This window comes from Oncorhynchus nerka, linkage group LG2 (genome assembly GCF_034236695.1).
Source record: "Oncorhynchus nerka isolate Pitt River linkage group LG2, Oner_Uvic_2.0, whole genome shotgun sequence".
Taxonomy (NCBI): Eukaryota; Metazoa; Chordata; class Actinopteri; order Salmoniformes; family Salmonidae; genus Oncorhynchus; species Oncorhynchus nerka.
In genome coordinates this window covers 26521277-26547684 of record NC_088397.1, presented here as the reverse complement: position 1 = coordinate 26547684, position 26408 = coordinate 26521277, and the positions used below count along the sequence as shown (strand labels likewise).

Below are 26408 nucleotides of genomic sequence, written 5' to 3'. Positions count from 1 at the left end.
GTAGAATCGCTGCAATTGTTTGTTTATATTCTTGGTCAATATATACAGTACCAGTCATTGTAGAATAAGACATCAAAACTATAAAATAACACATATGGAATCATGTAGTAACCAAAACTGTTAAACAAATCAAAATATATTTCAATTTTGAGATTCTTCATTAGTAGCCACCGTTTGCCTTGATGACAGCGTTCTACACTCTTGGCTTTCTCTCAACCAGCTTCATGAGGAATGCATTTCCAACCGTCTTGAAGGAGTTGAGCACTTGTTGGCTGCTTTTCCTTCACTGCGGTCCAACTCATTCCAAACCATCTCAATTGGGTTGAAGCTGGGTGATTGTGGAGTGATTGTGCAGTTCTCCATCTCTCCCCTGCATGGTCAAATAGCCCTTACACACTCTGGAGGTGTGTTTTGGGTCATTGTCCTGCAGAAAAACAAATTATAGGGCCTCCCGGGTGGCGCAGTGGTTAAGGGCGCTGTCGTAACCGGCCGCGACCGGGAGGTCCGTGGGGCGACGCACAATTGGCCTAGCGTCGTCCGGGTTTAGGGAGGGCTTGGTCGGTAGGGCTGTCCTTGTCTCATCGCGCACCAGCGACTCCTGTAGCGGGCCGGGCGCAGTGCGCGCTAACCAAGGTTGCCGGGTGCACGTGTAGCCTCCGACACATTGGTGCGGCTGGCTTCCTGGTTGGATGCGCGCTGTGTTAAGAAGCAGTATGGCTGGTTGGGTTGTGTATCAGAGGACGCATGACATTCAACCTTCGTCTCTCCCGAGCCCGTACGGGAGTTGTAGCGATGAGACAAGATAGTAGCTACTACAATAATTGGATACCACGAAAATTGGGTAGAAAAAGGGGTAAAATAAAAAAATAAAAATTATAGTCCCACTAAGCGCAAACCAGACAGGATGGCGTATTGCTGCAGAATGCTGTGGTAGCCATGGTGGTTAAATTGGTTGAATTGTAAATAAATCACAGACAGTGTCACAAGCAAAGCACTCCCACACCATCAGACCTCCATGCTTCATGGTGGGAACCACACATGAAAAGATAATCCGTACACCTACTATGCGTCTCACAAAGACAGTGGTTGGAACCAATAATCTCAAATTTGGTCTCATGAGACCAAAGGACAGATTTCCACCTGGTCTAAATGTCCATTGCTGGACTTGGCCCAAGCAAGTATCTTATTATTGGTGTCCTTTAGTAGTGGTTTCATTACAGCAATTCTACCATGAAGGCCTGATTCTCGCAGTCTCATCTGAACAGTTGATGTTGAGATGGGTCTGTTACTTGAACTCTGTGAAGCATTTATTTGGGCCGCAATTTATGAGGCTGGTAACTCTAATGAACTTATCCTCTGCAGCAGATGTAACTCTGGGTCTTCCTTAAGTGGCGGTCTTCATGAAAGCCAGTTTCATCATAGCGCTTGATGGCTTTTGCGACTGCACTTGAAGAAACTTTCAAAGTTCTTAAAATGTTCTGGATTGACTGAGCTTCATGTCTTAAAGTAATGACGGACCGTCGTTTCTCTTTGCTTATTTGAGTTGTTCTTGCCATATTATGGACTTGGTCTTTTACCAAATAGGGCTATCTTCTGTATACTAACCCTACCTTGTTTAAACACAACTGATTCCCCAAAATGTACTTTTAACAAGGGACACCTGCTAATTGAAATGCATTCCAGGTGACTACCTCATGAAGCTGGATGAGAGAATTCCAAGAGTGTGCAAAGCTGTTTTCAAGGCAAAGGCTGGCTATATTGAAGAATCAAATATGTAGAATATATTTTGGTTTGTTTAACACCTTTTTGATTACTTCCACATGTGTTATTTTATAGTTTTGATGTCTTTACTATTATTCTACAATGTAGAAAATAGTAAAAAATTAAGAAAAACCCTTGAATGAGTAGGTGTGTCCAAAGTTTTGACTAGAATGGTATATTACATGACCAAATGTATGTGGACACCTGCTCGTCAAACATCTCATTCCAAAATCATGTGCATTAATATGAGGTGGTTCCCCCTTTGTTGCGTTAACAGCCTCCACTCTTCTGGGAAGATTACTGTGGGGACATGCTTCCATTCAGCCACAAGAGCATTAGTGAGGTCGGGCACTGATGTTGGCCAATTAGGCCTGGCTATCACGCTGAAACAGGAAAGGGGCTTCCCCAAACTGTTGCCACAAAGTTGGAAGTACAGAATTGTCTAGAATGTCATTGTATGCTGTAGTATTAAGATTTCTCTTCACTGTAACTAAGGGGCCTAGCCCGATCCATGAAAAACAGACCCGGACCATTATTCCTCTTCCACCAAACTTTACATTTGGCACTATGCATTGAGGAAGGTAGCGTTCTCCTGGCATCCGCCAAACCCAGATTCCAAGATGTAAACGCATTCTCTGAAGTGAAGAATCACGCTTCACCATCTGGGGACGGACTGACAGATTTTGAAGCGTGATTCATCACTCCAGAAAACACGTTTCCACTGCTCTAGAGTCCAATGGCGGCAAGCTTTACACCACTCCAGGTGACGCTTGGCATTGCGCATGGGGATCTTAGGCTTGTGTGCGGCTGCTCGGCCATGGAAACCCATTTCATGGAGCCCCCGCCGAACAGTTATTTTGCTGACGTTACTTCCAGAGGCAGTTTGGAACTCGGTAGTGAGTGTTGCAATCTAAGACAGAGGATTATTACTCACTACGCGATGCAGCATTCGGTGGTCCCGTTCTGTGAGTTTGTGTGGCCTACCACTTCGCGGCTGAGCTAGTGTTGCTCCTAGACATTTCCACTTCACAATAACAGCACTTACAGTTGACCAGGGCAGCTCTAGCGGCGCAGACATTTGACGAACTGATTTGTTGGAAAGGTGCTACATTGAAAGTCACTGAGCTCTTCAGTAAGACCACTCTTCTGCCAATGTTTGTCTATGGAGACTGCATGGCTGTATGCTTGATTTTATATAACTGTCAAGAACAGGTGTGGCTGAAATAGCAGAAGGGGTGTCCACATACTTTTGTATATATAGTGTATATTTCTGTCCAGTTCCTGTGCCGTGATTGGATTGGCATTCATCCTTTTTCTATAGCAGGGGTCTTCAACCTTTTCTTGCCCAGGGAACCCTCCCAGGCAAACCGGAGACCCAGGGACCCCTTTCATACATTAGCAAAATAGCATTTTTTTTCACGTCTTGTCTTATCAAGGTGAATGATAATATCCAGGAGAAGTATTTTAACCGTACCGCAACTGGGAATGGTATATGGTAGATAGGAATGTCAAAATAATGAACAACTATCACAACTCAGGATATGACCCAAATGCAGACACAGGAGGCGGATAGTTTGGTTCTCATAGTATGTATTATAACAAATGTATTATAACAAAGGGACAGGCAAAGGGCAGGTAGAGGTTCGTAATCCAAGGCAGAGTCAATCATGGAGAGAACGGCAGGCAGGCTTAGGGTCAGGACAGGCAGAAAGGTCGGAACCCGGGAAGACTAGAAAACCAGAACTTGAAAAACAGGAAATACACTGGTAAGACCTGACAAAACAAGACGAACTGGCAAGAGACAAACAGAAAATGCAGGTATAAATACACTGGGGATAATGGGGAAGAACAGGAGACACTTGGTGGGGGGTGGAGACAAGCGCAAGACAGGTGAAAAAGATCCCGGTGTGACAGCCCCCCCACCCCAGGGGCGCCACCTGGCGTCCTAACCAGGCATGTACCTGGTGAGTCCATATAACGTATTATGTGATTTGTTGAACTAAATTTACTTCTGAACTAATTTAGGCATACCTAAACAAATGGGGCAAATACTTATGTAACGACTATATTTTAGTCATTTAATTGTTATTAATTTGTAAATATATATACACACACATACATAGAAATGTTCACTTTGACAGAGTATTTTGTGGAGATCAATGTAAAAAAAAAAGTAATTAAATCTATTTCAATCCCACAAGTTCAAGGGGGTGTACTTTCTATTGGCACTGACTGTACATTGCACTGTCAAATGCATATTGCCACCTAATGGTGAAATAGTAATACACCCCAAGCTATAATAACAATGTACTGTATGCATCCACTTTCTTATAGCAGCCCTTCAAATACAGTAACTCTGGGCCTGTATATTTAATATTAAATGAGGACAGGAATCAAATGTACCTTTGAAAGGTTTCTCAGCTAAACTGTATCCATTTGTCAGCTTTGTCGACACACAGTAAAGGGATGGTTCCTCCCATTGACTGGAGACTGGAGAGGACCGTTTGAACAAGAGAAAGCTGAGGGCTTTGTGAGGATACAGGGAGTGACGGACCACCAACGTGAGCGATGGATGACTCTTCCTGGAGAGAAATAAGGCAATGTTCTATAAAGCTCAGGTATTGGATCTAGTCTAGCCGCTAGGTGGCTCCATGATGGATCCAGCTCTCAGCCCCAGAGCTCTCTCAGCTAATATATCTTTATCAGTGGCCTTCCATGTGGTCATGGTGAAAGGGAATTACAATCCTCCTTGGCTGGTTGATGGGAGGTAAATCAATGATATCATCTTTAAGAAGAGCAGGTCGCTGGAGATGTTTTTTGGGGGTGCTGCACTAGCCTGTAGCTTCGAGGAACACATAGCTCTGAAAATGGAAACTTTTGAGAGATTGTCTTGGGTGAAACTGATCACTCATGCAGTATACTTCTTGAATCTCCCAATTTTACCAATAGACTATTGAACAATTTACATGGGATAGAGAGAAGAGATCTTGGTTTTCATGTTCACCCAAAAGGTCAATCTAACGCATTGATACAATGCTTTTAAATGTAATTTATTTCAATACAGTCATGCAATGTTCAAAGAAGATATTATATTCAGATAGTCTACTACCCTCATCAGCAGTCACAGAATCCTGTCCATGAATTGACTGAACAGTTGCTACTATAAAAATTACCGTTACATTATAGAGAATAATTGTTTCATATGTTTTACATGCAATTAGAACGTGTACATGTACGTACCCCTCTGATAATGTGCTATATTAGAAATGCTTTAACAAACGTTATGATCAGCGTCTCGTCAGCCGCTTTAAACTTCCGCATCATGTGATTGCGGAAGTAACTTCACTCTGCGGGTTCAGGGTTCCGCCTCTAAACTAGCTAGCTAAATAAATGGTTATCCCTCTACCCAAAACAAACGACTTTCCTTTTTATAAGTCCCATTTGGAATATAGCAGCAATTCACCATTGAATTCTGCAGTAGATATTTAAGGAAACATGGCTGGACGTCTACCGGCTTGTGTAGTTGACTGTGGCACAGGGTAAGTAGCATGTGCTAATGCTAATAATTGATTAGCTAGCTAACTCATTTATTGGCTTTAGCTAGATGCACCCAGACATGGCATACACGTTGGGCGTGCAAAGTAAACAAATCAAGACCGCTAGCTAGTCAGCAACAACCTTTATTTACTTCATTTCGTTTAATCTAGCCAGCAAACTAGGTAGTTAACCATTTTAGGTTCAAGAAGATAGCTTGCTAGTAGCTAATTTCCATCAGTGTCCCCCACTCGTTAGAAGTTACATTAGCAGTATGCATTGCCTTTAATCTGTTACTGTAGTCTACGTAAAATGTATGTTTTAACTTGTGGAAGCGTATAACTGGCATAGTCCATAGACAGTCATAGACTGTCATGAGTTTTCGGTTACCACCAACTGAATTTTGCTCTGCTCGGACACCATTATGATCTATATAACCCACTGAACTTTCTCATGCAATGCATTTGTTGTAGGTACACAAAGATTGGATATGCTGGAAACACGGAGCCACAGTTTATTGTTCCTTCATGTAAGTATGTCTGTGTTACACAGCATCGGTTCCGAACTCGGTGCATGTTTTGGTTTTTGCCCTAGCACTAAACAGGTGATTAAAATAATAGTGTTAGGGCAAAAAAAACACCCCTTGGGGTCCCGAGGACCGAGTTTGGGAAACGCTGTCATACAGTCTTCTAATGATAATGTTCTATGCCCATTCATATGTAGCCCTTGATCATGACTATCAGTTCCTTTCCATTACACGGGTCATTGGACGAAGGTGTCTTCTGTACTGTACGGATCACCACCTCAAGCTGAACCTCGGCAAGACGGAGCTGCTCTTCCTCCCGGGGAAGGACTGCCCGTTCCATGATCTCGCCATCACGGTTGACAACTCCATTGTGTCCTCCTCTCAGAGCGCTAAGAACCTTGGCGTGATCCTGGACAACACCCTGTCGTTCTCAACTAACATCAAGGCGGTGGCCCGTTCTTGTAGGTTCATGCTCTACAACATCCGCAGAGTACGACCCTGCCTCACACAGGAAGCAGCGCAGGTCCTAATCCAGGCACTTGTCATCTCCCGTCTGGATTACTGCAACTCGCTGTTGGCTGGGCTCCCTGCCTGTGCCATTAAACCCCTACAACTCATCCAGAACGCCGCAGCCCGTCTGGTGTTCAACCTTCCCAAGTTCTCTCACGTCACCCCGCTCCTCCGCTCTCTCCACTGGCTTCCAGTTGAAGCTCGCATCCGCTACAAGACCATGGTGCTTGCCTACGGAGCTGTGAGGGGAACGGCACCTCAGTACCTCCAGGCTCTGATCAGGCCCTACACCCAAACAAGGGCACTGCGTTCATCCACCTCTGGCCTGCTCGCCTCCCTACCACTGAGGAAGTACAGTTCCCGCGCAGCCCAGTCAAAACTGTTCGCTGCTCTGGCCCCCAATGGTGGAACAAACTCCCTCACGACGCCAGGACAGCGGAGTCAATCACCACCTTCCGGAGACACCTGAAACCCCACCTCTTTCAGGAATACCTAGGATAGGATAAAGTAATCCTTCTCACCCCCCTTAAAAGATTTAGATGCACTATTGTAGAGTGGCTGTTCCACTGGATGTCTTAAGGTGAACGCACCAATTTGTAAGTCGCTCTGGATAAGAGCGTCTGCTAAATGACTTAAATGTAAATGTACTGAGGAGTTTTGTTAAGAACCGCGAAGCTCGGTCTGAACATTAACACGCATCGCTTGCAGTACGGTTTTGGCAGCATAAGGACCTTTTATATTTTATATCAGCGAGAAATAATAATGAAAGAAAATAGGGTTAGGGTTCCCACACTGCCATATTTCCATGTTACAGCGCTTGTTTATGGAAAACAGAGAGAATAAAGAGTGGGCTACCTGTGCTAAATAGCTATCTGCTTCTTCCGAACACTTGTGTGTAAACGGAAGACGGACGCCACAAATGTTTTGTCACTGATAAATATGGTCAGCTGCAGCTGTGTTAAAACAGTGTGCATCCTGCATTTTGATGTGATATGAAAGTAGAGGGATTTATGTTTTTAGAACCATACCGCAATTGAGAATCGATTCACGTTTAGATGGAGTATTTGGTTGTTTTGGCTTCCAGAGCCAATTCGCCATTTAAACAGAAAATCCTTGGTCTATAAGCCAAATAATGGAGCCTAACTCATAAGGCGGACATACTGTATGGTCATTAGTTAAATGAATCTGCTGAAAGCATTTTGGTATCGGTCCTTCCTGTTTTTCTTATCTGATTAGAGTGCTCAATGGAAGTAGGCGAACACGCCTAATTCAACAAAATTGTAAAACCACAAAGTTTGAGTTGGCTGCCTTCCTCTAGCAATGAGTCATCCAGTGGACCCTAAATGGCAATGCTAGCTTGTTAGAGGCACCATAGACTAGTTATTCAGTGATAAATACAAACCATTTTTGTCTATTTTCAATTATCTTAACCTATTCACTTGTTTTCAGTACTTGAAACTGTCCAGACACAGCTTGAAAGGAAGCTAGTCCAGCCTATATCCAGTGTTATGGCTCCATAGCAGAAGTCCCCTTGTGCCCCTGCTGACTAGAATAACGGACAAACTTGCTAAGGCTTGCTAAGGACTTGAAGTAGCCAGTAGATAGATGACATGTGCACGTTTAGAAGCCTGGATGGATGACAAATAGGCCTACACATTTAGAGGCTACAAGGAAGTAGTTGAGGGAACAATGTTCATAGTCCGACATTATAATAATATATAATGTATGCCATTTAGCAGACACTTTTATCAAAATCGACTTGCAGTCATGCGTGCATACATTTTATGTACGTGTCACACGTACATAAACCAAAGTGATCAACTTTGTCAATGAAGTCACATTATGCAGATAGTTAAAGGCCCAATGCAGCTGTTTTTATGTCAACATCAAATCATTTCTGGGTACAATTAAGTACCTTACTGTAATAGTTTTCCATAAAAAGAAACAAATGTCTTTTAAGGAAAAGATTATAATTCTCAAGCAATAATTTTGCTAGGACTGTTTGGGTGTAGTCTGAGCAGGGTCGGAACAACTGAAAACTAGCTGTTATTGGCAAAGTGGTTTGGAACTCTTTTGTTATATTAACTTATTTACCATCTCGTGATGTCACCAGACAAGCCGTAACTCCATCCATGCAAAACCTGCTGATTTAGAATGTCCTGTATCTAATGTATTTTCAAATCGAAAGAGAACGGTTGCTCTCTCCCAGAAGCTTAGCTGGTGCATAAAAAACATAAATTCAGACAAAGGGGTGTAATTGGTTCACACTCAGAAAGTTGTCGGATAAAGCTTACTTCATTATTTAATGTTGTGAAAATAATTAAAAACATCAAATTACTTTTAGTTGAAAACAACGTATGTGACATTGATATTAGTCAAATATTTATTCCAGCGATAAAATTGACCAAAAAGCTCAAGTAGGTTTAATTTGGTCATAAAGTCAGTATCGTGCAAAACAGAGTTTTGTGAAATTTGTGTTCAAGAGTTCGTCATGATTTAAGGGTTTGGTTTTGATTTCAACAATGCCCATTACCACAGGATATCCAGTCATATGGCAGACCACAGACAACGAGACAAACTTGCACAGCAGCTCGGACTTTGTTTACATAAAACAAGATGTCACAAAAATGTTTTACTTGAGAAATACTGCACCAAACACCTTAGCTAGATGTAAAACTGCGCGACTAAAAGCTCCTCTGCAAAAACGTCAAAGTAAAGTAAATATTTCTCGAGCTATTTTACGGTGAATTCCAGACCACTCAGTCGCCCCTACCAACTCGCTCAGAGGGTGTCCGTTGTCACCTGTTGCTGACTACTCAGAGGGAGACTGTCAGTGGCAAGGGGTTCAATAAACCAACTTTAGTACGCACACTTGTGACTTGAATGATGCAATTCATGTGCCACATTCAAATAATAATAAAAAACATGAAATTCCAAATAACAAATCCCCTCCACCTATTTACAAGATGTAAACCTCTAACATTTAATATGGGAGGTATTCCATTTGTTACATGTCAAGTTTTAAATCGGTTGAAAACAAATGCATGTGTCATGTAATTAAAGTCTTGATGTTTCAATCAACAATGTCCAAACCATATCTAGGCTGGTACTAAGGATTGATGGCGTTGAATCTTCCTAAACTTCAGGTATTGCCATCAAAGAGTCGGCCAAGGTTGGAGACCAAGCCCAGCGCAGGATGACGAAGGGGGTGGACGATCTGGACTTTTACATCGGTGACGAGGCAATAGACAAACCAAATTATGCAACAAAGGTACATTGCATTTTCCAGTGATGGGAGGTCTACTTAAAGGCTAACCTGTAGGCTCTACATAGATTTTTGGACTTATATTCTAAAGTAATTAATATAATGAATTTATAACTTCCTCAAAAGCTTGGTTCAACTGGCATATCCCATCAGAACTGAAATATAATCTTGTTTTTACTCCAATGTTTGTAAAACATGGTGAAACCTACTATGTTGGATGGTCAGTCCTTGCAACCATATCTCTATCTATACATTTTAGAGTGGTTACATTTCTTCAACCCATTAGTCAGATTTTTACCAAAACTGTCGGGAGAGTTTGCTTTATTGTTTCAACTGTAGATTGCTATGTAAATGTTACATGTAAAGTCATGCGGAATGCCTGTTAGAACTGAGTAGAACTGGAAAAATAATGTGTGTGTGTGTGTGTGGTTGTTCCCCTTGTTACAGTGGCCCATTCGTCATGGGATCGTGGAAGACTGGGATCTCATGGAGAGGTTCATGGAACAGGTCATCTTCAAGTATCTGAGGGCAGAGCCCGAGGACCACTACTTCCTCTTGGTACGTTCATAACATGCACATTAGTGTGGAAATTATGCTACCTAGTAGCAGGAACCTATGGGATTTGTACTTTTCTTCTCCACAGACAGAGCCCCCTCTGAATACCCCTGAAAACAGAGAGTACACAGCAGAGATTATGTTTGAGTCCTTCAATGTTCCAGGTCTTTACATCGCTGTACAGGTAAATCCTCTCTACGTTCTATGTTGGATCTATATAATCTCTTCCCTGCACCTCTTCATGGTCAAGTCAAACTTGATTTCGAATGCATTATCACAACTCTCAATATACTTCACAGAGAAAATTAGGGTGTCCAGAGGTGTCCGTGAAACCTCTGAGTGGATCTCAGTTCTGGGACCCTTTTCAAAACAGGAATAGTAGGAGTGCTGATCTAGGATCAGATCTCCCCACTGACTATATGTAATCTTATTGATTGTGATCTAAAAGGCTAAACTGATCCTAGATTAGCACTCCTGATCTGAGACTCTTTGAATACGTGTTGTAATCATTAGTGGAAAGTGACACGGCCTGTGTTTTCCTTGTCAGGCGGTCCTGGCGCTGGCAGCCTCATGGACCTCCAGACAAGTGGGCGAGAGGACCCTGACGGGGACGGTGATTGACAGCGGTGACGGGGTCACCCACGTCATCCCAGTGGTGGGTACATGCCTTCGATCATCATTCCATGTAGTCTTTACTAGAACTGGGTCATGTTTAGTAGGTAGCAAATGTTTTGAAGCAAAGTGAAATGGGGAGGAACTTCCTGAACTTGTCCAACAAGAACACATTTTCTTAATCTGTTGCAAAAGTTTGGAACGGTGTGCCCTACTGAACACTACTCTGATGTATTTGACCTACAGTTGAAGTCGGAAGTTTACATACCTTAGCCAAATACATTTAAACTCAGTTTTTCACAATTCCTGACATTTAATCCTCGTAAAAATTCCCTGTTTTTAGGTCAGTTAGGATCACCACTTTATTTTAAGAATGTGAAATGTCAGAATAATAGTAGAGAGAATGATTTATTTCAGCTTTTATTTCTTTCATTACATTCCCAGTGGGTCAGAAGTTTACATACACTCAATTAGTATTTGGTAGCATTGCCTTTAAATTGGGTCAAACATTTCAGGTAAGCTTCCCACAATTTGGGAATTTTGGCCCATTCCTCCTGACAGAGCTGGTGTAACTGAGTCAGGTTTGTAGGCCTCCTTGCTCGCACACGCTTTTTCAGTTCTGCTCACAAGTTTTCTATAGGAATGAGGTCAAGACTTTGATGGCCACTCCAATACCTTGACTTTGTTGTCCTTAAGGGTCATTGTCCATTTGGAAGACCCATTTGTGACCAAACTTTAACTGATGTCTTGAGATGTTGCGTCAATATATACACCATTTTCCTGCTTCATGATGCCTTCTATTTTGTGAGAAGTGCACCAGTCCCTCCTGCAGCAAAGCACCTCCACGACATGATGCTGCCACCCCCATGCTTCACGGTTTGGATGGTGTTCTTCGGCTTGCAAGGGTCCCCCTTTTTCCTCCAAACATAACGATGGTCATTATGGCCAAACAGTTCTATTTTTGTTTCATCAGATCAGAGGACATTTCTCCAAAAAGTACGATCTTTGTCCCCATGTGCAGTTGTGAACCGTAGTCTGGCTTTTTTATGGCGGTTTTGGAGCAGTGGCCTCTTCCTTGCTGAGCGGCCTTTCAGGTTGTCGATATAGGACTCGTTTTACTGTGGATATAGATGCTTTTGTACCGGTTTTCTCCAGCATCTTCACAAGGTCCTTTGCTCTCGTTCTGGGATTGATTTTCACTTTTTGCACCAAAGTACATTAATCTCTAGGATACATAATGAGTCTCCTTCCTGAGCGGTATGATGGCTTCGTGGTAACATGGTGTTTATACTTGCGTACTATTGTTTGTACAGATGAACGTGGTACCTTCAGGCGTTTGGAAATTGCTCCCAAGGATGAACTAGATTTTTTTTCCTGAAGTCTTGGCTGATTTCTTTTGATTTTCCCATGATGTCAAGCTAAGAGGCACTGAGTTTGAAGGTAGGCCTTGAAATACATCCACAGGTACACCTCCAATTGACTCAAATTATGTCAATTAGCCTATCAGAAGCTTCTAAAGCCATGACATAATTTTCTGGAATTTTCCAAGCTGTTTAAAGGCACAGTCAACTTAGTATATGTACACTTCTGACCCACTGGAATTGTGATACAGTGAAATAATCTGTCTGTAAACAATTGTTGGAAAAATTACTTGTGTCATGCACAAAGTAGATGTCCTAACCAACTTGCCAAAACTATAGTTTGTTAACAAACAATTTGTGTAGTGGTTGAAAAACGAGTTTTAATGACTCAAACCTAAGTGTATGTAAACTTCCAACTTCCAACTATTGCTAACACATACATGGTAACGTATTACATTCCTGTATGAGCGATAATGGATTGTGTGGTTGATTGGTGTTGTGTTTTCTTCCAGGCGGAAGGCTACGTAATCGGTAGCTGTATAAAGCACATCCCCATCGCTGGTCGAGACATCACCTACTTCACCCAGCAGCTGCTGAGAGAGCGGGAGGTGGGCATCCCACCAGAGCAGTCATTGGAAACAGCCAAAGCCGTCAAGGTACCTACACATTTCAAACTTTTTGTTCCCTACACAAACCGAAGGAATTAATACATGTATTAGTTGTGAGCATTTCTCAGGTTCAACAGCAGAGGTCAGTATTGCTGCACCATTGACCAGAGATGTACAAGTCACAGATCATGACTCCTTCTTGTTAACTCTTTGGCATCTACCCAGTGTCTTGTGTACACTTGTTTATGACTTACAATTGATAACGATTCCATATTGTGTTCCAGGAAAGGTTCAGTTATGTCTGCCCTGACCTGGTGAAAGAGTTCAACAAGTACGATACGGACGGCTCTAAGTGGATCAAGCAGTACACGGGCATCAACTCCATCAGCAAGAAGGAGTTCACCATCGACGTGGGCTACGAGCGCTTCCTCGGCCCCGAGATCTTCTTCCACCCAGAGGTATGATCCCATTGATTTTCAATGTATATTCTTGTGCTTGTATTATGTAATGTATCTAGTGCTGAGCGATTTTAGTGCTTTTTGGTTTGATTATTAAAACATATTTTGGTTTCGAAAATAATTTTTAAACATTAAATCCATTGTGCAGTATGTGGGTTGAATACTGTAACACAGAATAAAACAATTAATAAAAGTCTCATGATGGTAGTGGCCGCCCATTACTGCTTATCACCTATAACCATAATTTATTCACATTACTTTAATAAAATATTTCAGTTGTGTATATTACATTTGTTTTATTTGATGACTTTATTATTTAATTCCAAGTCACCATCTCTTTAGAGTTGATGCTCATGCTGTCTGACAAAATAACTATTTTGTAGTTCTTCAAAGTAAATTAGGCATATTTTAATGACTGCTGAATACCAACTATCAATCACTTAGATCATGTATATTCAGGTAGAGATATACTGTATATACAAAAGTATGTGGACAACCCTTCAAATTAGTGGATTCGGCTATTTCAGCCACACCCGTTGCTGACAGGTGTATAAAATTGAGCACACCGCCATGCAATCTCCATAGACAAACATTGGCAGTAGAATGGCCTTACTGCAGAGCTCGGACTTTCAACGTGGCACCGTCATAGGATGCCACCTTCCCAACATGTCAGTTCGTCAAATGTCTGCCCTGTTAGAGCTGTGCCGGTCAACTGTAACTGCTGTTATTGAGAAGTGGAAACATCTAAGAGCAACAACGGCTCAGCCGTGAAGTGGTAGGCCACACAAGCTCACAGAACGGGACCACCATGTGCTGATGCGCGTAAAAATCATCTGTCCTTGGTTGCAACACCCACTACTGAGTTCCAAATTGCCTCTAGAAGCAATGTCAGCACAATAACTGTTTGTCGGGAGCTTCATGAAATGGGTTTTGATGGCCGAGCAGCCGCACACAAGCCTAAGATCACCATGCGCAATGCCAAGCGTCTGCTGGAGTAGTGTATAGCTCGCCACCATTGGAATCTGGAGCAGGGAAAATGAGTTCTCTGGAGTGAATCACACTTCACCCTCTGGCAGACCGACAAACTAATCTGGGTTTGGCGGATGCCAGGAGAACGTGGCAACAGTTTGAGGAAGGCCCGTTCCTGTTTTCAGCATGACAATAGCCCCGTGCACAAAGCAAGGTGCATACAGAAATGTTTTTTTTGAGATCGGTGTGGAAGAACTTGACTGGCCTGCACAGAGCCCTGACGTCAACCCTATCGAACACTATTGGGATGAATTGGAACGCCGACTGCATGCCTGGCCTAATCGCCCAACATCAGTGCCCGACCTCACTAACGATCTTGTGGCTAAATGGAAGCAAGACCATGCAGCAATGTTCCAACATCTAGTGAAAAGCCTTCCCAGAAGAGTGGAGGTTGTTATAGCCTCAAAGGGTGGACCAACCCCATATTAATGCCTATGATCTTGGAATGAGATGTTCGACGAGCAGATGTCATATAGTGTAACTCGCCAAGTAACAGCTGCTCTCTATATCACCTCACGACCACGCATTCTTCTCTGTTCGGTAGCAAGCATAAAGTAAACTGATTGGACAAGTAGATGCACAATGGATTATGGTCATTGTAGTTAATTACCATGTTTTTATGTGCTAACCTATGTGGAATATTGGCCTGTTGGAAACTACAACTCCCTACTACATTGCACAGTTCAGGCTAGTTCTGATTTATTTCTAGAGAAACTGTGCAATGTGCAGCATTGAGCTCCCAGGAGAAAACTGAACTGACATTGGTCAATTAGTTGTTTAAAAAAAATGAAAAATAACTGACATTTCTGTTAATAACATTGGTTGTACTGTATTATACTTTTCTCCTCCCCCAGTTTGCCAACCCTGACTTCACCCAGCCCATCTCAGAGGTTGTTGATGAGGTCATTCAGAACTGCCCTATTGACGTCAGACGTCCCCTCTATAAGGTACGCCTGTGGAGTTCAAGTTCATTTTATTTCATTCACATGACAGGCGACAAGAACGTTGTGTTTGACAATATAAAAGCAGCCCTCGTGATTTATTAAAACGATACATTTATGCCACATACTGAGACTCGTCTCCATCCAGAAATTACGAGGATGAAATGGGTTTTACTTTCTAAATGATCTATTCAGGAGTATTTCAAGGTTCCTTGTCTGTTGCTATGCAGAACATTGTGCTCTCTGGAGGCTCCACTATGTTCCGAGATTTTGGCCGTCGTCTGCAGAGGGACCTGAAAAGGACAGTGGACGGCAGACTGAAACTCAGTGAGGAACTGAGCGGTGGCAAGTTGAAGGTGAGAACTGATTTACATTTGACCTAGTCAGCTGAAGCACTCTTGTAGGGATGCTACATCTTTATGGGTGTTGTGGCTCCTAAAATGTTCAAAATGATGTCATATTTTGCATTTCCAGCATAATCATAGGTCATTATTGAGGAAATAACACCGATGTTTCATGTTCTTTTGCCAGCCCAAACCCATCGACGTGCAAGTCATCACTCACCACATGCAGAGATACGCTGTTTGGTTTGGCGGGTCCATGTTGGCATCAACTGTGAGTTCTAAAACTTAGAGGGGTCTTTGTCTGTTAACTCATGTTACTATCAGAAATATATATTCTACTGGTGTAAAAGCTCAAGACAGACACTTGGAGGCTTTGTTAGCCTTGGTTAGAATATAAAATTGGAAACTTGAAAGGAAAAGTGTACACCATCAAATAATAACGGTCATATCTACTCTTTCCTCAGCCGGAATTTTACCAAGTGTGCCACACCAAAAAAGACTATGAGGAGATCGGACCGAGCATCTGCCGCCATAACCCTGTCTTCGGGGTCATGTCTTAAAAAGGACTTCAGTTATCACTGGAGCTTGCAGTTGGAGCAGAATGGAATGGAGTGGACGGACAGAGGCAGAGGGGCATTCCTGCACTATGGTCGCTGCTTAAATCTAGCCTATTTCCAGGGCTGCGGTTACAGACAAAATACAGGAAGAGAATGACATAGAAATAGAATGACTAGATTCTATTCCTATGGAGAATGACTCATTTATCAACTGCAGACCAAACGATCAGGCTGACAAACGGGGGTGAATATCTATGTAAAATCGAAGGAAATGGTGTCTTAAAGCCAAATGCATTTTCAGAGCAATTGTGTGGACACAGTAATGTGCAAGAACAGGATAATAAAGTGAACTCCTGTATGATTAAGTATGTGCCCATTATTTCTATGGTATCCACACATACAGCAATTTAAGTACAGTTGGATTATATTTACATTTACATTTACATTTAAGTCATTTAGCAGACATATTTACTCAATAGCTCTTTTTTTTTTCCAGATGCACTTCTCTGTGTGTTCAAGGGTATAGCTTGTTTATATTTCATATTATTGAGTTTATATATATATATATATAAAATATATATTTTTGGGGTGGACAAGAACCCATAACGCATGTAATATTGATAGTGGTTATATTCTCTCAAGCTATAACGTAGTCTTACCATCCCCAGTTGTTTTGTTTTGTTGTGTGGTCGCTTCGTGGATTGGTTTGGAATAATCCATGAGTCCCTGAATCATACAGTATCTTCACCAAAAAAAGTTACATATATTATCCGTTAAATTGAAATGACTGTTAGACCATCATTGCTGTCGAGGATCTCGTGTATTTCAACACCTACCCACATTCCAATAAAGGCAGACAGATATTTCTATAAACGTGTCTCGATGGTTTTGGCCTGAAAGGATTATTTTAATGTTACAGCAAGTGTCTTAAGTCTAGAAAGTGCTTTTGATACGTAACTTTCAAAACCAGGTAAACAAAGCAGTAAACTGAAGATGAAATGATATTCAGCAATGGAATCCCCTCTCCCCTCCCTCCCCAATACATTTCAGGGAGTGACTTCATCAGGAATTAACATACAATAGACAAATGAGTTGTATATACCAAAGATGGTGGATAAAAAAAATGTGCTTAATATGGCTGTTTACCATTTAAAATCAAGGTTCCTTTCTGGCTCAGGGTTCCTCCATTTTGGTCGTGTTCCCCCTGCTCAGACGTTGCATGCATCAACCAATGGTTGTGTGCTCTTAGCTGATAATTAACGATCCAGGTGTTTTAAGATCTGGTATGCGTCAGCAACGCCTGGACATGGGAACGCCCAATCTCTGGCATGCTCATATAAAAGAGGGAATGCCTTCTTACACAGGCAGGAATGTTTTCAAATGAAAACTGCCCAATAACAGTCAAATCACTTCAATATTACTGTCTGATCACCGCATTTCAAAAAGAGGGCTCGCGATTTTAACCAATCGCAGCACATTTGCATCCAAAAATGGTTCAATCAAGCCATAATTTTCCCTCACCAATGCAATTTTGTGAGACATTCGACAGAAATCACTGCAAAATGTCAGAATTGCCAGAGCAAAAAAGCACCAATGATGTTGCATTCATAACCAACAGGAGATGGTAATTATTTGTAAATACCAGTTGGCTGTATTGACGTGCTTGAACTAGTTGAGAAACATTGATTGGCTAATGGCAATATAGTATCATGCTTGTAAAGAAATTATAGTGTTCAAAAACCATATTAATAGATTTCTTTTAATAAATAATGTTTTGTTGGTACATTTACCTGCCTAAAATGCTGTTATTGAGGTCATTTTCTTAGTAGTTGACGTCAGAGGTCAGCATGTGGGAGAACTCTGTGCTCAGGAATGATGGTGGTTTCAAGACAACTGGGAACTCAAAAAATACATATAAGGTACAATCATGACATCAGTGATCTTCTGGTTGTAAAGTCGGAGCTCTAGCAAGATGCCAAGTTTCCAACTTGGAATTCCGAGTTGACCGCTCAATATGAAGGAGCTCGAATTCCGTTGATGACAACTCCAAACAAATTTTTCCAGTCAGAGCTAGTTTTTTCCCTAGTTCCCAGTTGTCTTGAACGCACTGAAGTAGGAAGTCAGAGATTTCCGAGTTCCAAGATCCAAGTAGCCAGTTGTTTTGAACACGGCATTATAGACGTGTTTCCCACTTGTAATTACGAATTGGAGGGGCGTTCAAATGGATTATTCCCAGTCGTATGTGGTAATACCACCTTCCCAGTTAGTTGAGACCGCAGCATAAGTTAAAAAAAACTTGACCAATAGAGTCCATTTTAAACTTGTCTAATAAAGATGGTTGATTAGCCTAGGTGGGAGTCATGGGCAACTGCAATTAAACATGGCTCCCGGAACATGAATATGTCAACATAAATGGACGGACGGACGGGACTCTAAAAACTGCAATATTCTCTGCTTTTCTGAAACATGGCTCTCGGACAAGATACCCCCCATGGCTATCCAACTCAATGGATTCTCCATTCACCAGGTGGACAAGACAGTGGAGTCGGGGACATCTAGGGGGGAGGGGTTTTCCTCTACATCAACACCAACTGGTGTGCCAACTCCAGCGCGGTGGAAGTGCCGACCCACTGTTCACCTGTCTTGGAATACCTGATGGTCAAATGCCGACCCTTTTACCTCCCGATTTCAGCTGTAATCGTGACTGTTCTATACATTCCACCTCAGTACAGGAAAATAACAAGCTGCCACTTAACAAACTGTACAAGGCTATAAACAAGCAAGAAACTCCACATCCAGAGGCTGCTTTTTTTCTTCCCATGTCCGCCATTCGGCAAATCAGATCATGACTCCGTACTCCTGCTTCCTGTTTACAAGCAGAAACTCAAACAGGAAGTTACCCGTGACTCGCTCTGTTGAAAATGGTCACCAGAATCAGAGATTATGCTGCAGCTTTGCTAGTGCTGATTTGAATATGTTTTGAGACTCCACTAACCAACTCCGTCACTGGCTTCATTAGAAAATGTATCGGCAATGTTGTCCCCACGGTGAGGGTTCGCTGCTTCCCCAATCAAATGCCCTTGATTAACACAGAGGTTGGCGCTAAACTAAAGGACAGTGCTACCGCACACAGAACTATCGTAGACAACCCCAAGGCTATGGCAGAGGACAGGAATAAGTACAAGAAGTCCCGCTATGACTTCCGTAGAGTCATCAAATGTGCAAAAGGACAATATAGGAATAAGGTGGAATCAAACTACACAGGCTCCGACGCCCGCCACACGTGACAGGGACTACAGTCCTTTACGGATGGCAAATGAAGACCCAACCGTGATCTGCCCAACAATGCCTCTCTACCAGACGATCTCCATGCATTTTATGCATGCTTTGACAACAACAAGATCGTGCCAGGTGTGAGGGCCCTCACCGACCGTGTGGATTGGGTGATCTTGTTCTCCGAGGCCGATGTGAGAAAAGTCTTTAATCAGGTCAACATCCGCAAGGCCAAGGGACCCAACGGTATTCCGGGGTGCATTCTCGGAGCATGCGCAGAACAGCCTCTCCCTGTCCCAGACTGTAATCCCCACGTATTTTAAGATGACCACCATTATTCCTGCCCATAAGAACTCTAAGGCTTCATGCCACAAGAACTATCGCCCTGTAGCACTCACTTATGTAATCATGAAGTGCTTTGAGAGGCTGGTTATAGCACAGATTAACTCCACCATCCCAGACACCCTAGACCCACTCCAATTTGCATACCGCCCCCAACAGATCCATAAATGACACAATCTCAATTGCACTCCATACTGCCCTCACCCACCTAGATAAGAGGAATACCTACGTTGCATTCAGAAAGTATTCAAACCCCTTGACTTTTTCAATATTTTGTTACCTTAGCCGTATTCTAAAATTGATTAAATTGTTTATTTTTTATCATCAAATTACACACAATACCACATAATGACAGAGCAAAAACTGTCTTCTTGGGTATGATGCTACAACATTGGCAAACCTGTATCTGGTATGTTTCCCATATTATTCTGTACAGATCCTCTCAAGCTCTATAAGGTTGGATGGGGGGCATTGCTGCACAGCTATTTTCAGGTCTCTCCAGAGATGTTCGATCGGGTTCAAGTCCGCGCTCTGGCTGGGCCACTCAAGGACATTCAGAGACTTGTCCCGAAGCCACTTCTGCATTGTCTTGGGTGTGTGCTTAGGGTCGTTGTCCTGTTGGAAGGTGAACCTTTGCCCGAGTCTAAGGTCCTGAGAGCTCTGAAGCAGGTTTTCATCAAGGATCTCTCTGTACTTAGCTCCCTTCATCTTTCCCTTGATCCTGACTGGTTCCCAGTCCCTGCCGCTGAAAAATATCCCCACAGCATAATTCTGCCACCACCATGTTTCACTGTAGGGATGGTGCAAGGTTTCCTCCAGACGTGACACCTTGCATTCAGGCCAAAGAGTTCAATGTTGCTTTCATCAGACCAGAAAATCTTGTTTCTCATGGTCTGGGAGTCTTTAGGTGCCTTTTGGCAAACTCCATGCAGGCTTTCATGTGCCTTTTACTGAGGAGTGGCTTCCGTCTGGCCACTCTGCCATAACGGCCTGATTGCTGGAATACTGCAGAGATGGTTGTCCTTCTGGAAGGTTCTCCCATCTCCCCAGAAGAACTCTTGAGTTCTGTCGGAGTGACCATCGGGTTCTTTGTCACCTCCCTGACCAAGGCCTTTCTCCCCCGCTTGCTCAATTTGGCCGGGTGGCCAGCTCTAGGAAGAGTATTGATGGTTTCAAACTAATTCCTTTAAAGAATAATGGAGGTTCCTGTGTCCTTGGGGACCTTCAATGCTGCAGAAATGTTTTGGTACCCTTCTCCAGATCTGTGCCTTGACACAATCCTGTCTCGGAGCTCAACGGACAATTCCTTTTGACCTTATGGCTTGGTTTTTGCACTGACATGCACTGTCAACTGTGGGACTTTATATAGAGACGCGTGTGCCAATCAATTGAATTTACCAAAGGTGGATTCCAATCAAGTTTTAGAAACATCTCAAGGATGATCAATGGAAACAGGATGCACTTTAGCTCAATTTCGAGTCTCATAGTAAAGGGTATGAGTACTTACAGTAGCAGTCAAAAGTTTGGACACACCTACTCATTCAAGGATTTTTCTTTATCTTTACTATTTTCTACATTGTAGAATAATAGTGAAGACATCAAAACTATGAAATAACACATTTGGAATCACGTAGTAACCAAAAAGTTTTAAAACAATCTAAATATATTTTATGTTTGAGATTCTTCAAAGAAGCCACCCTTTGCCTTGATGAAAGCTTTAAACACTCTTGTCATTCTCTCAACCAGCTTCATGAGGTAGTCACCTGGAATGCGTTTTGATTAACAAGTTGTGCCTTGTTAATAGTTCATTTGTGGAACTTCTTTCATTAATGCATTTGAGCCAATAAGTTGTGTTGTGACAAGGTAGGGGTGGTATACAGAAGATAGTCCTATTTGTTAAAAGACCAAGTCCATATTATGGCAAGAACAACTCAAACAAGCAAAGAGAAACGACAGTTCATCATAACTTTAAGACATAAAGGTCAGTCAATGCGTAACATTTCAATACCTTTGAAAGTTTCTTCAAGTGCAGTCGCAGAAACCATCAAGTGCTATAATGAAACTGGCTCTCATGAGGACCGCCACAGGAAAGGAAGACCCAGAGTTACCTCTACTGCAGAGGATGAGTTCATTAGAGTTACCAGCCTCAAAAAATGCAACACAAATAAATGCTTCACAGAGTTCAAGAAACAGACACATCTCAACATCAACTGTTCAGAGGAGACAGTGTGAATCAGGCCTTCATAGTTGAATTGCTGCAAATAAAACACTTTTAAGGACACCAATAAGAAGAAGAGACTTCCTTGGACCAAGAGACACGGGCAATGGACATTAGACCGGTGGAAGTCTGTCCTTTGGTCTGATGAGTCCAAATGTGAGATTTTTGGTTCCAGCAGCTGTGTGAGATGCAGAGTAGGTGAATGGATGATCTCTGCATGTGTGGTTCCCACTGTGAAGCATGGAGGAGGAGGTGTGATAGTTTGGGGGTGCTTTGCTGGTGACACTGTCAGTGATTTATTTAGAATTCAAGGCACACGTAACCAGCATGTCTACCACAGCATTCTGCAGCAATTCGCCATCCTATCTGGTTAACGCTTAGTATGACTATCAGGCTGTGCAAAGGCTATTTGGCGAAGAAAGAGATTGATGGAGTGCTTATTCAGATGACCTTGCCTCCACAATCACCCAGCTTCAATCCAATTGAGATGGTTTGGGATGAGTTGGATGGCAGAGTGAAGGAAAAGCGACCAACAAGTGCTCAGCATATGTGGGAACTCCTTCAACACTGTTGGAAAAGCATTCTAGGTGAAGCTGGTTGAGAGAATGCCAAGAGTGTGCAAAGCTGTCATCAAGGCAAAAGGTGGCCTCTGAAGGATCTCAAATATAAAATATATTTTGATTTGTTTAACACTTTTTGTTATTTCATAGTTTTTATGTATTCACTATTATTCTACAATGTAGAAAATAGTAGAATAAATAAATCCACTTGAATGAGTAGGTGTGTCCAAACTTTTGACTGGTACTGTATGTAAATATGGTATTTCTCTTTCACATTTTTTACATTTCCAAAAATGTCTAAAAAACGATTTTCACTTTGCCATTACGGGGTACTGTTAGTAGATTGATGAGGATTCATTTTTTATTGAATTCATTTCAGAATATGGCTGCAGCTTAACAAAATGTGAGAAAGTCTGAATACTTTCCAAATGCACTGTATGTGAGAACGCTGTTCATTGACTACAGCTCAGCGTTTAACACCATTGTCCCCTCCAAGCTCGTCACCAAGGTTATGATGACACGACGGTGGTAGGCATGATCACCGGTGACGATGAGTTAGTTTACAGGGAGGAGGCCAGTGACAAGGGAGTGTGGTGCCAGAACAACAACCTCTCCCTCACCGTCAGTATGACCAAAGAGCTGATCGTGGACGACAGGGAACGGGGTGGGCGGGCACGCCTCTATCCACATCGGCTACAGTGGAGCAGGTCGAGAGCTTCAAGTTCCTCGGTGCCAAAGTCACTAAAGACTTAAAATGGTCCAAACACACGCACACAGTCACGAAGAAGGCACAACATCTCTTCCCTTCAGAATGTTGAAAAGGTTTGGCATGGGCCTTGACAATTCTCAAGGTGTTCTACACCATTGAGAGAATTTTGACTGGCTGCAATCACTGTGCTGTGGTAGGAAGGCCCGGAAAATCGCTAAAGACTCCAGCCACCCAAGCCATAGACTATTCTCTCTGCTTCTGCACAGCAAGTGGTATCGGTGCATCAAGTCTGTCACCCACAGGTTCTTGAACAGCTTCTAACCCCAAGCAATAAGACTGATAAATTGCTAACAGAATCGCTACACACACTATCTGAGTTGACCTTACTGACCTTTTAGTTTTAGTTTTGCACTGACTCTATGCACACTCACACACTCACTCCATCATCTGCTCACTCACACATAATAAGCACGTACATTTATCCTGACTCAACAATCACGCACACCCACTCACATACAAACTGCTGCTGCTACTCTGTTAATCTAATAACCTGTTGCCTAGTCACCTTACCCCGATACATGTCTACCTCCATCACTCCAGTATCAACCTGTTCAACCTCTCTTTCGTATCGTCTGAGATTCCCATAGATTGGAAAGTTGCCGCGGTCATCCCCCTCTTCAAAGTGGGAGACACTCTAGACCCAAACTGCTACAGACCTATATCTCTTCTACCCTGCCTTTCTAAGGTCTTCGAAAGTTAACGAACAGATTACCGACCATTTCGAATCCCACCGTACCTTCTCCGCTATGCAATCTGGTTTCAGAGCTGGTCATGGGAGCACCTTCAGCCACGCTCAAGGTCCTAAACGATATCATAACCGCCATCGATAAGAGACATTAACTGTGCAGCCGTATTCATCGACCTGGCCAAGGCTTTCGACTCTGTCCTCCAGATGAGCTTCAATGCCATACAACTCTCCTTCCGTGGCCTCCAACTGCTCTTAAATGCAAGTAAAACTAAATGCATGCTCTTCAACCGATTGCTGCCCGCACCTGCCCACCGTTCTGACTTAGATTATGTGGACAACTACAAATACCTAGGTATCTGGTTAGACTGTAAACTCTCCTTCCAGACTCACATTAAACTTCTCCAATCCAAAATTAAATCTAGAATCAGCTTCCTATTCTGCAACAAAGCATCCTTCACTCATGCTGCCAAACATACCCTCGTAAAACTGACTATCCTACCGATCCTCGACTTCGGCGATGTCATTTACAAAATAGCCTCTAACACTCTACTCAACAAATTGGATGCAGTCTATCACAGTGCCATCCGTTTTGTCACCAATGCCCCATATATTACCCACCACTGCGACCTGTACGCTCTTGTTGGCTGGCCCTTTCTTCATACTCAACGCCAAACCCACTGGCTCCAGGTCATCTGCAAGTCTCTGCTAGGTAAAGACCCACCTTATCTCAGCTCACTGGTCACCATAGCAGCACCCACCCGTAGCATGCGCTCCAGCAGGTATATCTCACTGGTCACCCCCAAAGCCAATTCTTCCTTCGGCCACCTCTCCTTCCAGTTCTCTGCTGCTAGTGACTGGAATGAACTGCAAAAATCACTAAAGCTGGAGACTCTTACCTCGCTCATTAGCTTTAAGCACCAGCTATCAGAGCAGCTCACAGATCACTGCACCTGTACATAGCTCATCTGTAAATAGCCCATCCAATCTACCTCATCCCCATACTGTAATTATTTATTTATTTTGCTCCTTTGCACCACATGTATCTCTACTTGCACACTCATCTTCTGCATATTCTACCATTCCAGTGTTTAATTGCTATATTGTAATTACTTTGCCACCACGGCCTATTTATTGCCTTTACCTCTCTTATCCTACCTCATTTGCATATGCTGTATATAGATTTTTCTACCGTATTATTGACTGTATGTTTGTTTATTCCATGTGTAACTCTGTGTTGTTGTATGTGTCGAACTGCTTTGCTTTATCTTGCCAGGTCGCAGTTGCAATTGAGAACTTGTTCTCAGCTAGCCTACCTGGTTAAATAAAGGTGGAATAAAAAAAATAAAAATAATCCCTGCACATTGTAAATATGGTATTGGAAATGACCATGTATATAGTATTCTTACTTACTTATTGTGTTTTTCATATTTAGGTAGTATTTTCTTGTAATATTATATTGTTATTGACCATTGCATTGTTGGGTTTTGAGTTTGCAAGAAAGGCATTTCACTGTACTTGTGCATGTGACATGAAAACATGAAACTACTGTCCTCCAAGCTCATCACTAAGCTCAGGACCCTGGGACTGAACACATCCCTCTGCAACTGGATCCTGGACTTCCTGACGGTCACACCCAAGTGGTGAGCGTAGGCAACAACACATCCGCCACACTGACCCTCAACACGGAGGCCCCTCAGGGGTGCGTGCTTAATCTTTTCCCGAACTCCCTGTTCACCCATGACTGCTTGGCCACGCACGACCCCAAAACCATCATTAAGTGTGCTGATGACACGATGGTGTTAGGCCCAATCACCAACGACGCTGTGACCTGGTAGTGTGCTGCGAGGAAAACAACCTTTTCCTCAACGTCGACAAGATAAATGAGCTGATCGTGGACTACAGAAAACGGAGGACCGAGCACGCCACCATCTACATCGACTGGGCTGTAGCAGAGCTTGTCAAGAACTTAAAGTTCCTCTGTGTCCACATCACTAAGGAATTAACATGGTCCAAACACACACCTTCCCTGCCTTCCCGGACCTCTAAACCAGGCGGTGTCAGAGGAAGGTCCTAAAAATTGTCAAAGATTCCAGCAACCCAAGTCATATATTCTCTCTGCTGGTAAAAGTCAAGAGGTCTGAATACTTTCCAAAAGCACTGTATGTACATATCGAACTCAATTACCTCATACCGCTGCACAAAGACTCTGTACTGGTACTGTATATAGGGCATTTATCATGACTAATGGTGTATTTATTCCTTTTGTTTTTAACTTTCTATAATTTTTTTTATTTTTCTCTCTGCATTGTTGGGAGGGGCCCGATAAGTAAGCATTTCACTGTTAGTCTACACCTGTTGTTTACGAAGCATGTGACACATACCATTTGATTTGCTCCCGGGTTTAACAAGAAGGCCTTGCTACCGTCCCAGAAGGACAGTCACAGGCCAGCTGGTCGAGAAGACTGTCGTCCTCAACGCCAAAGCTGTGGCTGAAGCC

At 42.8% G+C, this 26408-nt stretch overlaps 1 protein-coding gene across 1 annotated transcript; it reads left to right on the top strand.

The window, feature by feature from the left end:
- The first annotated feature begins 5091 nt into the window (after positions 1-5091).
- LOC115133137 (actin-related protein 3) lies at positions 5092-16426 on the top strand. The gene is made up of 12 exons (XM_029666062.2): positions 5092-5300; positions 5769-5824; positions 9478-9602; positions 10044-10154; positions 10240-10335; positions 10699-10806; positions 12637-12780; positions 13017-13190; positions 15074-15166; positions 15391-15516; positions 15692-15775; positions 15969-16426. Exons 1-12 carry the CDS (start codon positions 5257-5259, stop codon positions 16062-16064), a joined length of 1257 nt encoding a protein of 418 aa, XP_029521922.1. The 5' UTR covers positions 5092-5256; the 3' UTR covers positions 16065-16426.
- The last annotated feature ends 9982 nt before the right edge of the window (positions 16427-26408 follow it).

Excerpts from the sequence above, each read along its gene's own strand:
- LOC115133137 (XM_029666062.2), top strand. The coding sequence starts at position 5,257 with ATGGCTGGACGTCTACCGGCTTGTGTAGTTGACTGTGGCACAGG. Across the intron at positions 9,603-10,043 it reads AACCAAATTATGCAACAAAG|TGGCCCATTCGTCATGGGAT; the intron begins GTACATTGCATT and ends CCCTTGTTACAG. Across the intron at positions 15,167-15,390 it reads TCAGACGTCCCCTCTATAAG|AACATTGTGCTCTCTGGAGG; the intron begins GTACGCCTGTGG and ends GTTGCTATGCAG.